This window comes from Accipiter gentilis, chromosome 24, assembly GCF_929443795.1.
Source record: "Accipiter gentilis chromosome 24, bAccGen1.1, whole genome shotgun sequence".
In the NCBI taxonomy this organism is placed as follows: Eukaryota; Metazoa; Chordata; class Aves; order Accipitriformes; family Accipitridae; genus Astur; species Astur gentilis.
The window spans coordinates 9464881-9478571 of NC_064903.1; the positions used below are offsets into that span (position 1 = coordinate 9464881).

Here is a 13691-nt window from a genome sequence, read left to right on the forward strand (position 1 = left end):
CAAGACATATTTTGAACTACATTTACCTAATAAGTTTGTCAAAAGCCAAGGTATACACTTTGTCTTTTGTAATTTAAGTCACTGGAGAAACTAGATCATCAAACTATCCACATAGATTCTCCTCTTCCCCCTCCACCCTTGAACCTAAAGATTCATCCTGAGGTAGACAGTGAACATAAGCGAGCTCAAAGAAACGTTCATGTTCTTCACAGAAAATTAATGCTAATTTTTAAAGTTTGGGTGAGCCACTTATTCTGAGGAGTCCAAAGAAACAATCAAAGAAATTGTCCCCACAGACAAAAGTTGGTTTGGTCACCAACTGTCTCCTTTCTTTTCACATCTGATAGCTGAGAACAGATAAGAGATTCAGGGAAAAGAGATTCTATTAACTCCATAATTCTGCTTGAGTATACTTGCCTGGAGGAGACAAAAGAAGAGCATGTATGTTGAACTAAGATGTTGCCTATCTGCCTGTAAGATAGCAAGCTTAATGTCTTAAGGACATGAAAAATGATAAAACCAGTACACTACTCTCTACAATGATTTGCAAGATAGTTTAAAATAATAGAATTGAATGGCAGGATATAGAGGGAGATGAGGGACTGTAGTTTAACTCAGTCAACAGTAGCAAATTACTAGAAAAGCACTATAGGGAAGACAAACAAATTGGCTACCTTGCTCTCCAGTTTTCCTGGTTTAAAATACATGGTATCTGTTAACAGAGTCATATGTATTTTCAGTAAGGAGTAAAAGTCCTTCCACTTTCACTATGGTTAGTTTTAGGATGTCTGAGTATTTTCCACCTGTAATTATGTCTATGCCTCGTATTTCTTATATTAGAATGCATTTTTAGAATGACATTCCACATAGAAAGCAATTTTATCACCTGGATAGTATGCCAAGTTTAACAGTTGGACTCAATGATCTTAAAGGTCTTTTCCAACCTAACCAATTCTATGACTATGATTCTAAGTTCGCTATACATAAAAAAGCTGGGGTAGGGAATTCCTTTTCAACAAGGAAACTTACTGTGTGCTTCATTAGATAGAAAATACAGAGAGAAACTGTTAAGTAGTCTACTATTTAGTTATTTGTTATTAAAACATCCAAATTGCAACCCCAGTAACATGAAAACAGAAAGTTTGCTCTAACCCAGACAATATAAGAAACACCCTACTCTTCTCCAACTCCCCACCTGAGGGAAGGTGTAACAATAATAGTTTCAGAGATGAGGTTCAGGAAATGCTAACTGCACTGAAGTGCCTAGTCCTCACTATTAAAACTCACAGCTCTATCAAATAATTACCAACTAAAACAGAGCATATATGATCAAAGTATTTTCTGCTTACATTATCAGTTTTTATCATAGAATCATTTAGGCTGGAAAAGACCTTTAAGATCATCGAGTCCAACCATTAACCGAGCACTGCCAAGTCCACCACTAAACCACATCCCTAAGGGCCACATCTACATGTCTTTTAAATACCTCCAGGGATGGTGACTCAACGCTTCTACAGAACACTCCAAAAAAGGACTACCTTCGCTATAAGCTAAACAACCCATCAAATCAAAATACATGGTACTCTCAGAAAACCGCAGATGGCTAAAGGAGAGTGGCTTCAGCCACTTCCAAAGATTACTACTTGAGTGAGCAAGTTGGGAAAATAAAATAGCAGTTTAAGCAAAATCAAGCTATTTAAATCACCCTTATGGCTGCTACATTGTCAGAGATGAACCAGAGGACTGAGCCAGTCATCTGGGAGGGGTGTACAAGTCCTACCTCACTAATAGCAGAAAAACATTATCTGTTGAGACAGAACAAACTCCTTCGATTCCTCAAAGTAAAATTAATGGTGTAAAAAAAAAAACAAAAAAGAATCATAGATCATTCAAATTTATTCATAATAGTGAAGGACACACAGATCTCTCTTTTTAAGCTTTGCATTAAACCGTAACATATGTGCTAGGCTACAAGTCTCCTCGTTATACAATCTAATTTTATCTGTGTCATGACTGTAACATTTTTTAAAAATACAAAATAAAATATGACAATAAAAAGGCAAGCCAGTGTTTTCCTGTGGCTGTACCAAAACAGAATACTTCAAAGGTTTCTATAACACATCGCTACTAGAAGACTACAGGTAAGCACACAAAATAACTGGTCTACAGCAGATATCACTCCCAACAATCAAAATGCAAATCTCCTAAGCCTCAAAGCACCTTCAGAATGTCAGATCAAACACTGAGGCAGCCTACAAGCACACTTAAATGGTGAAGTGATTCATGCTGAGTAGCTATACATGAATTTCCAAATGACTGAGACACTCTTGCAAATGTAAAATAGGCATGAAATACACACCTAGGTATATTTTTCCATTTCTTGATTTTTCCAGATTGCCTATTTTCCCAATTTTAGCAATAGTAAGGAATATCTTTGAAATATTCCACCAGGGACAAATTGTGCAAATAACTTCTACTGAAGGTGTGGAAACCTCTTACTGTGAATTATAAGGTTCAGTATCAACAAGTAACACTGTTGTAAAGCTCCCAATTTGTTTTATGTTTACATATCCCAGCACACAGTCCCTGGCAACCTATTCTGCTTCTCCAGGTTCCTCATATACATTTCCTGGTTAAACGGTTAGCTGCCAAGTGTAAGAGAAAATCCACCAAGACTCTGAAAAGTTTCCAAATACAAAAACCCTTGACTTCGCATTATACATGGGTAGGATATTAAGGACTTGCTATAGACAATTTCTACTTAACCTTTTAACCATCCAGATGACAGCTGAACAGAACTAGAGTCAGCATTACCAGTGACAAGCCTCTTCAGTTGAGAGCTATTAGGACGAGTTTAGAGCATTTGGGAAGAAGCATTCAAAACATCGCTTAAAAGACATGGGCCAGACTCCATCATCTGCCTCTCATGACATTATCAGTAATCCAAAGAGAGGGTGAGGGAAAAGCCTCATGTCCCAGCCTTATTTGATCTTCTGAAAAGTTCAGAAGGACATCATTTTTCTGCTTTCTCATTTTCTTTGCTCATTAACGACAGTAACCCTAGCAGTTCTGTATTTTTAAAAGGGTGTAAAGGACAAAATAGGAGTTCTCAGAGAAAGAATAGCAAAAAAACATTAACCAAACAGGTCCAAAACCAAAAGCTCTGCTCAGATTTACCTGGAAGTGTTTTAAATCAGAATTCCAAAATAACAAAAAGAATTATCAAACCTTGACACAATGAGTAGTCTAACATTAAAAGCTTTTTAGAATGTTAATGTTGCATAGTCCTTGCAATTAACTTCTAATTCTTACCGAGGCAAATTTGTGTCCAAAGCTTATCCACTCTTTTTGCACCAGAACTTCAAAGCCTTCAATTGTCCTGTAGTAGCTGTCTAGCATCAACATGGCCAGCGATGTTAGCTGTGCTGTCCGGTCCCAGCCATCACTGCAGTGAACCACCACAGAGCTCCTTCCTGAGGATACCTTGTCTGCCACTTGAATAGCTCCTGTCAAGACAAGCTAGCAAAGAGGAACAGATGCCGAAACACACAGATTAGTGTTATCATTCTAACAAAAATAAATTGATTTCTTTGTATCTACACAGCATCTAAATCAATACTGTTTCCATTAAAAGACCGAAAGAGCATGGTGTAGTTAATTGGAAAAGAATTTCCTAGAAGATCAAGTAAATTTCTTGTATAAAAATAGAGAAACAGATTGGTTCCCTAATCCCTTAGTAAGATCTAATTCATCTCAGCAAATTCTTAAAAAATGAGGCAGAAAACAGTAACCTTGATAAACTGAAGAACATAAGCTTCTTTTTTAAAGAAAGAGAGGATTTACCATAGGATATACTCTCTAAAAAAATCTGCATTTCATTTGGCTCCTTGCTTTGAGCTAAATTCCTGAAATACCTCAATTGTTGGAAAAAGGAACTTGTACCCTTCTAATATGCTTATTTTCCAAATATTAACTTAAAATAAAAATAAAAATTTTATTAAGTAGGATTCATTACATAATATACTAAATACTTTCGCACAGCTGCACTTGAGGCAAAAGGTTCGAAGGTCAACTAGTAAGAACACTGGTAAATTTAAGTATCTTGCTACAAGATGACAATTACAAAATTTACAAATAAATTTACAAGATTTATTTACAAAGCCATAATTCACAAAATAAAGTCACATACATACCGACAACTAAATTAATTACTAATCCTTCACAATGACAGTTATCTATAGCCTGTATTGCTAGAAACCAAAATAAATCAGTTCTTACACACATAAAGACAATCAGACTAGCAATGCATTCCTCTATTAAAGACTGACATTTGACTTAAGGCAGACAAACATTGAATTTCACCTACTGTTGCTTTGTAATGAGATCTCATAACATACTCCAAGACTAGTTGGCAAAAAGCCAACACTCAGTGATGCTGTTTTTGTAGTCCAAGTAGTTTGATGTGTCCCATATAAGGACTATCTCAAAGTCTAGCGAAGAAAGCAAGTCTGATACAACAGATTTGGACAATTGTTATTTCAAACAAACAGCAAAAAGTTACCTTTATGTGTTCTAACCAATGGGTTGATTCCAGACTTGACAACCAGTGTGATTCTTCCACATTAGGATAAACAATGTCCTTCAACTTCTTCAAAGATTCCCGCATGACATGAATATTATGAATGTCCAAGAAGAAAAGTTCTGCATTGGGATACGCATCTTCACCTTCATATCCTCCCCCAGTTGCCTACAAACAAGAGACCTAAAATTAACTTTACTCATATATACACTGTTGTAGCAGCTTTTCAACAGAGCAGGAAGTGACTGAGTTTTATTTATACTTTATTTTGTAGTTGAGCAATATATAATTTCAGTTGCTTGTTTAAAACATCAGTCTCAGACACAAGCTTTGGAGGGGCAAATGCTGGAGAATACTGGGGGGCTTTCCTTTGTCCAAAAGGACAAAATGTATTAAGCCTAGCACGTGGCCAAAAAGCCATTCAAGTTGCTCCAGCTAGCCTAGTTCCTTTCAAAACCTCAAGGGAGTAACCCTAAAAGAGAAAATTAATTATTTTAGATTAACACTAAAAGGTTCTTTATACTGTTGGGCCTGGAGACCTTTGAATAGGATTGAAACAGCCAGGTAAGGGGCAGTGGGCCAGCATCACATCAGTCAGGACTCAGACTGCTTTGAGAATAAAGACACTCGTACCTTCCTTATTACTTTTGAGATTCATGGTAGACACAGCTTTTTGCTGACCAACTGACATTACAATGTCAATATTTTTTAATTCATTTATGTTCACTTTTCCTACCAAGGATTAAACAAACTTGTGATTCTGAACACAAAAAAATCAACTTACTTCCTAGACAGATTATTAAGGTTAAATTAAAACATAAAGTACATCACACAAAACAGCAATTACTCATAACGCACACTAGATCACCACCTCCGGGGAATAAAATTGCTCATTTCTTTGTTTCTGTACCAAGTGGAAAGAAATTCAGTCAAAAGGATTTGTCTGTTTCTTTACACCACTAATTTAAGAATGCAAATCTCAGGTTTACAAGTGCAAACTTGCTAAAAAAAAAATCCAAAACAACAACAAAAAAACAAACCCACCAAAAGACTTCCCTGCTTAAACAGCCTAGTTATTTACTACTAAAATTGAACTGATAATTGAAATAGATTAAAAAAAAATAATTTAATGATTAAAGACTTCCATTAAGAATAAGCTATGTTTCGTTTAAGAATTAAGTTCAAGAATCGGAGATTCTGCCTCTAAGAAGTAAATTAATAATAACATTAAAGTTTAAAGTAACTTTTCTAACATTAAATTTTATTGCTAAAGACTAAACATGTATTTAGATTGTTAAGAAATTAAAGAGCCATGTAAGTAGAAGGGCTATTCTACTGCTGTTCTCTCAAAACATTTAATTACCACCACAGCAGAGGATGTGCCTGGTCACAAAAGGAAGTGGAAAAACCACACGTAATTTAGGACACAGTAACACTGATGAGATTTTCCAAAGATAGCTGCAAAATAGCAGCATTTCCTGCAGACAGCAAAAACATGCCATGCCATGAATTGCGATAAATAAATTTTGCCTTTATAAGCCATTACAGCCACCAACTACACATCAGACAATATCCTGAAGTATGGCATAGCCTTTCCCCATTAGTACCACCTACATTTCTGTATAGTAGCACAGTCTCTCTATTCTGTGCTCTCTATCTCCTTCCTCAGATGTGGGGGTATTCTCAGAGCTGCCAGGCTCTGTGCTAAAAGTAGTAATGATTGTATTTTTCTCTTTCCTTTGAGTATTATGAAGGCCTGGTGAGGAATGATTGTAATTTAGCATCAGGGCTGCTGCAACTCCTACTGACTGTGCGGTCTTGACCTATGTACAAAGAACACAGGAATGCATGAGTAGCATAGCCCAAGATTTTGCTTACACTAATTTTCACAGCTGTTCAAGGAAACTTTTTTCAGTGCTGATCAACGCTGGCTTGGACTCTCAGACCCAGAAATGCACTCTACTGCTTTCACTGCTATGACTGAGCATTTAATATTTGGACATATCAGGAGTTAATTAAAACACATGGGTGAAATACATAGACCATTTTAAAAAGCTGAAAACTGTGCTTCATACTTCAATAAGTATGTGTGTATAAAAGTTTGGCCATAATACATCTTTGAAACAAATGGGGTAAAAATTTTAGTTTGTCCAAGAACTGGGGAAAAATTTAAGTTCATGTAAGAACTGACATTCCTTCCCCAAGGCAAACAGAAGGTTTACACGTTTTGTTCACCCATTAAAATTCAGTGTGCAGAGGATAATGTGATTTGTAGAGCAAAATGCAAGCAATTGAAGCAGACCCTCAAAATACAAACCATCAGATTAAAACCCAGCCAAACAGCCTCTAGGATAGAGTGTCTGAACAAATGCGTGCTATACAAAAAGCCTTATTTCTTGCTTAATAAATTATATACTCTATTATAGAGAAGAGGGCCGTAAAGGTACAGATGCATGCGTTTAAGTTGCACAGAGCAAAACACTAACATTATTGTCCCTCTTGAATTCTGAAGCAACTTAACATGTTACATATAAACCTCCTAGAAGCAAACAAGTTTTACCATTTCATATTCCTTTCAGCACAAACACTGAAGAGGGCTCATTCCACTAGTGTTCATTTAAACAAAAAAACTATTCAGAAGCTAGAATTCCTTCTCTCCCAGATAAGCACACTCATCACTTCACTAAGATCTCAAACCATCTTGAGCTCATATCTCTCACGCTTTTTGCTGTGCAAACACACAACTTCACTAGTAAGTACTGCAGAGCACGTCCACTCCATTTGACCTTGAATTTCAGTGGTTAAGGGACTATCCTAGACTGGAAGGAGTGAATTTGGTACATTCTTATATGACAAAAGCATTCAATTTGTGTCCTTCACCGCCTCTCTCTAGCTAGACTCTCCATATAAACATGGAGCACATCCATGTCTGCTGTGCTCTATGTCACATACAACACTGATGCACTGTGACTGGCATTATCTGAGTATGGCTGAACAATCTGGTCCTCACCAGAGTTGAGGGGGGCAGAAGGGAAATCAAGGCACAGGGACACCTTTTCTTCTTGAAAGGTTGGACCAGATCATCTTCCGAGGTCCCTTCCAACCTGGGCTGTTCTATGATTCTGATCCCATTTAGGCTTTGACTGCAGATTAGCAAAGAAATGGTCACTTTGTCATATGTAAAACACTATTTCTGTTACAGCACTTAACAACTACAGGCACCTAGGGAAAAATAGGTATCTAGGTATCCAAGATCATACCCATACTGCTGTTTAGAATGCAAACCCCCGGATTAACTTACCACTTTCTCTTTATTTGCTGGATCCCTGGACAGGTTTGAAATAGTTCATGTAATGGTTAGGAAGAATCAGCCAAAGGATGCCTATCAGTGGACTTGGCTTTATGCACACAGCCTTTCCAGGACAGAATTTTCCCAGAGGATATGAAGCAGAGCTGTGTCTTGCACAGAGGTGGCATGTCATTCCAACAGAGGACATGCTCTACAGCTCAGCCTACATCTACCTCACAGTGCAAAGGGTAGTCATACCTGACTTCAGTCCCATGCCAAGATCTGTGCTTGACCGATAACAGACAGGGTAAAGCGTGTCTGGAAATCCACATATGGTCCTGAAACCCTGCTTATGACCTAGTTTAGGCATTCGTGTCATTTCATGGCCTTGAGCCTCAGTATTTGGTTTAGTAAATATATATTTGCTTATATAAAGTTATCTACATTAAGATTACTGTTTCCAAAAACCTCCTCACAGAAAACTTCAAACTAAGTCTCCTCCCCATCCCCTTCAAAAATAAGACTATTAAGTATCTGTTTACCTTGTTTGCAACTGCATTGACATTGGGCCTAGCATCATAGATGGTCAGTTTTGAGATTTGCCCATTAGCCTCCCTGATGATATCAAGATATCTTTCATCATCTTTATTCCGCTTGCCACCCATTCCAACAAGGGGTTGACTGCAGCGCATAATAACAGCTTGAGTCTCTGGATGAATCCATGACAGAACCTAGTCACACGTCGAACACATTAGAAGAAACACATTTTATTAAAAAATCATAACTTAAAATTTATGTTACATTCTTTAAAATAGATAAAAAGTATTACTTTTCATATTATTTTATTTCTTCAATAGATAATCCTCAGACATCTCAACTACTTCCACTTTAGTCTCATAAAATTTAATTGATAATAATCTTTAAGAGTTCATTCCCTTAAATATTTAACTCTTATTGAAATTATGCTTATTTATATAATCCAGTACAAGTCTTAGTTTGCACAAATAATTCTGAAAAGCAAACTGGAAACAAACATAGCAATGCCTGCCGAAACTAAGAAACAATTCAGAAGAATGAACTCATTGTAGAAACAGTGACTAAGATGCTCCAATTCTACAAGAACAACTTTTCCCTTTTTTTGGATAAGGAAGGAAAGTTGAACCTTTCTGCAGTATCTTGAATGTTTCCCCTTCTCTTTAAAGTACATTTTGTTCCTCAGCCCTCTGGAGCGGAGTACATGCTGCCTTTCTTGTTCTTCTGAGCCCGAGGGGACTTACCACAAACAAGAGATAGTGAGCTGCCCAGGGAACAGATTGCAGTGTAAGAGATTAAAGATAAACACTGCAAGAAGCAGGCAAAAACTCCAACTTCGTCACTGAAGAATATTAAGAAACAGTATTCTCACCCAGTCTGAAAGTTGTGGGTTACAGAGTGAAAGAACATCAGAGTTTAAAAAAAAAAAAGCCTCAGAAAGTATTCACTCCTGCAATACAACCCTTAGTTGTATATCTAGAAATGAGACCTGTCAGTGTGTGTGTGGGCGAGTATGATTGGTTATTTCCTGACAAGAATAAAATTACTATTACCAAGACAATGACTCTCACTGTACAGGCATACAAAAGCCCTGTCATGAATTTTGAGATGACAGAGAAGATACAGCTAGGTTGTAAGAACTATATGCACACATTATATATTCAACATACATATTTTATACACATTATATATTATACATATAAATATGTGTGTACATATAGTAAACTTATAATTATAGGCCTAGCCTGTCAGTAAATACCATATCTAATAATTATTTATCATATTGAGTTTTGCATCTGTTTGAAATTAACTGCAATTCAAGGCAGCTTTCTGATACTGGCGAAGAATCTAGCACCTCTTCTGAGTTTGCCAAATTGAAATATTAGTTAAAACGGATTGTATTGAGACAGAAATTAATATATTCTATAGTGCTGTAAAAGCTGTGACAAAAATTCTCTTGCCTCAGAGAATTTTAGTTACAGAAATATACCCAAAAAGTCAAATGGGTTTATCTTAAATTCCACAGCCCAATTTAAAGGACTAAAAAACCCAAGAATTTGCTACAGACAGTATGCACGAGGTCTTATTTTAGGACTGACCATTGGAACTACGTTTAAATGCCATGTGGTTTGCTTACAGGAGGGTAACATTTGCTAGCACTTTTTATGTACATCCAACAATAGTCAACAAACTAGTACAGATGGCAGTCTAAGGCTCATACTTCATTAAGAAAAGGGAATCTGCAATGCTGGCAGTTGTTACTAGAAAAGTCAAGTTAAAACCAAAGTTGGAATGACTGACTGTCGTGGGGGAAAAACGGAAATGTGGCTTGGCCAAGACACTAGTTTCAAGCAGTAAAAAAACACCAGCCAATCAAAACTATTTTGCTGTAACCATTTCCAAAAAAAGCATCCTCTGTGTCGTGTTCAGCAAAAAGTTGTTTGGATGCGTACTTCAACTAGCTACACTATAAGGTAACTTTCATCACATAATACTCACCGGGATTCTATTTCGGGACCTGAAGGCAGCAACTTTCTTGAGATCATCATCCGTTGCATTATATGGCACTACTAAAAGCGATGGATATGTGTCACACAGTCCATAATGTTCATTAATAAAAGTTACTCGCCACCGTTCATTAGGCAGTCCCTAAAATGTAACACAAAGTTTTCAACGGATTTTTGACTGTACAAATAATAATTCTGCTCTTGAATTTTACATGACATTATGGCCACATGGTGGCAACAACCTACCAATTTAACGTAACTACAGTACTATTTCAAAACAATAGAAGAAAAAAAGAGTACAAGACCACACAAAACAGCTTATTGCTGATGGACTCACAGCCTTAAACAACTGCATAGCTATCCCATATACTCTTACATACACAATCCTAAGATTCAAAACAATGAGTAAAACTAGTAGATGTATTTCTTTAACTGTGGGATTGAGGAAAGAAAATTGCCTTCTCTCCCCCCTCAAAGTTCTGGTTTTCCATTTTGCCTACTGAAAAGAGACTATGGTCCTGAGAAGGCAGCAGGAGGAAGTCTCATCTCAACCTTTCCTCGCTGTAGCCTGATACTACCTTCAGGTAAAAATAAGATTCAGGGTAGCTTTCCTATTGAGAAACCACAACTTCTAGTTGCAGTCCGCTCAGTAAGGCATTTCACAAACAGCAGTCAGGAAATTGAGAAAGACTGATAAGCCCTCCACACACACAGAGTGGTGTTTGTATTTTACCTTTTTTGGATCTTTGGCCTCTAAACCATGAACCAAAAACTATGGTGGGGGTGTGGGGGGGAAATCTAAGGAAGTCCTTATTGTCTGCCATTTAATTATTTTTTTTAATGTCATATTTAAAGCAAAAATAAATTGTCTAAAAGACATTTTAGAATTAAACATACCATCCTCTTTAATTGACATTTTTCCAAAGTCACCTAAAGAGCAAGATAGAATACTGATAGACACAAATAACTTCTGTAAAGCGATGCTGTTTCTAAAATAAGCTGCTTTTTTTTTTTTTCCTTCTCTTCAGGAACAAGTAGACCAAATCAAAGATCAAATCAAATCTACATTTAAGACACTGTAGTTACATATTTGGCACATTCTCCCTGCTTGTGCTCACTTAACAGTGGCACATTGTAAGAAGTATCAATAACTTTGAAGAGCAAAGACTACCTTCCTCTGAGATTCTAATTTTTTTAAAGGTTCCAGTGTTTTATTTCTTTTCTTTACTTTTTTTGCAAGTTGTATTTCCACCTTCTCCCATTCTGAGTTCCCCCCACAAAAGAGCTGATGAGAAATGTACAAACAATAATTCCTCTATGTAAGCTGTCAGATATGAAAGCACCAAGCAACTGCAACTTTAATAACTCACTTGTCTCCTGTATTCAGACATTGGATTGTACACCATCCATCCATTTTCCGAAAACTTTTCTTCATTTACAAATGCAAAAAAAAGCTGTGGAACGTAAAGAAGCTTATTACACCAAACTTTGACTGAAAGTGGCAATTATAAGGGCTCATCATCAGTTACACCCTAATGCCCACCACAAAATAGGACTGACTTTTCCATGCCAGCCCCATTCTCTCCATTTAAATCTGATATTTATAAGACTGTAAAGCAAAGAGCAAGAAGTAACAAACAATACAGATCTGCTAATGAAATAATGAAAATGTGACAATAGTTAAACCAAGAAGTAACAAAATAATAAAAATTACAAAGCTTAAGCTGTTGGAATTTTTTTACTGTCAGGAGGTTGAAATGTTTTAAAATAGTTTATATCAGTTTATTTCCCGTATTTCACATCCTCACCAAATAAACTACTGTTTCCTCATCAAAATTTCTCCAATAGGTACAGCTGCAATTACTACATAAAATATTAGATGCTAAATTGAAAGGGTAAAAAGGTTTTAATTGCTATTCATTGCCATTAGGAAGCAGCCTTCTTTCTACATCTCCTCCTCAATTGATCCTTACTAACAGAAATCCAGTTTACTGTAAAACTCCATGAAAATTAAAAAGCTGTCATTGAAAATGAAACGAAGCATGTTGTTAGCAGGTTACACTGTCCACTTTTCTCTTTCTTTGTTGCTCACTCTGAAGACTCATTTATACAACACAGCATCCTCACCCAGGATTCTGACAACTTCCTTATACCTTTTAGCTTCCTTCTCCTTTCAAACAATTTCAAGTGGGCTGTATTACCTAACTGTGTTTTTCCTTGGTTTGATTTTACAGTTTATGATGAAAGCAAAAGTAATGTTTATTTTAAGAATCTCCTTCATTGAGAAAATTGATTTTGGTGGCTTACAAACTCTTCAGATGCCAACTGAGGCATGAAACTAGTTGTTTTGAAAAAAAGAAAACACAGAAGAGAATGTGTTGTCCTGAGCTAACTGAGCAACAGCAGCCAGAGCAGAAAGCATTCAAGTGCCCATCATAGCTCATTTGTAACAAAAAAAAGCTGAAAGTCTCCTAGCTATTCAAAGACATTAAAAGAAGAAAATGAATGCTAAACTGAACATCCCAAATCTACATCATTCTCATAGACCTGAACTAAGCAGAAATGCAGAAAACCTGGCAAGCAAGAAAAAAAATTGTAATTCTAAGGTGCCACAATTACTTCTACAGAGATAAGGCAATGCTTCAGAAGTGCACCATAGGCCCAGTGGAGGTTTCTTTAAATCTTATGAAGGCAGACCCTAATGGCTCAAGGCAATTCAGTTTAGCCTAATATGTTACAATGGCTTAAACAGTAAACAGGTCTAACTGAAACTCAAAACTGAATCTCTCCAAAAGGAGGAGTTTTTAGCTCATTTATTTCAAATCAGCAAGTATTTTAAAATGATATTACTTCAACTGGAATTTTAAATTAAATCAGTATTTTAGAGCAAGTACATTCATTGGCAAGTTCGCAGAAGTAAATGCATTCCCAAGTTGTGCTTTCTGAATGTCTTCACCATTTTAAAGGTGTAGGCCTTCAGTGTAAGTAAAAATTACGGATTCTTCTAAGTAAACTGCTATCAAGTGGGATGGAGGGAGAGATGAAGAAAGGAAAAGGAAAGTAGTAGACATCAACTGTATTAGAAAAAAAAATTCCAGTAGAAGTAGATGCAAGTATCAGAAGTTAAGCAGAAAAACTGAAAAAGGTTGGTTGGTTGTTTCAATTGCAAACTAGGAATATAGCAGAAGAGGAATATCACCATCTAAAGCAGTAGATGCAACTGATTTGCTGAACTATTAATAGCTAGCTACACGCAAGAACCATCCCCTCCTCCCCAAAGGAA

The 13691-nt window shown here is 36.5% G+C and overlaps 1 protein-coding gene across 5 annotated transcripts in view; it reads right to left on the reverse strand.

Moving 5' to 3' along the window:
- Positions 1-13691, reverse strand: part of MTM1 (myotubularin 1) — a 49926-nt gene that overhangs the window by 7529 nt on the left and 28706 nt on the right. For all 5 annotated transcript variants that reach the window (XM_049827481.1, XM_049827478.1, XM_049827479.1 and 2 more), the window contains 5 exons: positions 11779-11862; positions 10401-10550; positions 8411-8599; positions 4562-4747; positions 3313-3519 (listed from right to left, as the gene is read on the reverse strand). In XM_049827481.1, the coding sequence (XP_049683438.1) occupies positions 3313-3519; positions 4562-4747; positions 8411-8599; positions 10401-10550; positions 11779-11862 (816 nt within the window). The remainder of the gene's footprint in view (positions 1-3312; positions 3520-4561; positions 4748-8410; positions 8600-10400; positions 10551-11778; positions 11863-13691) is intronic.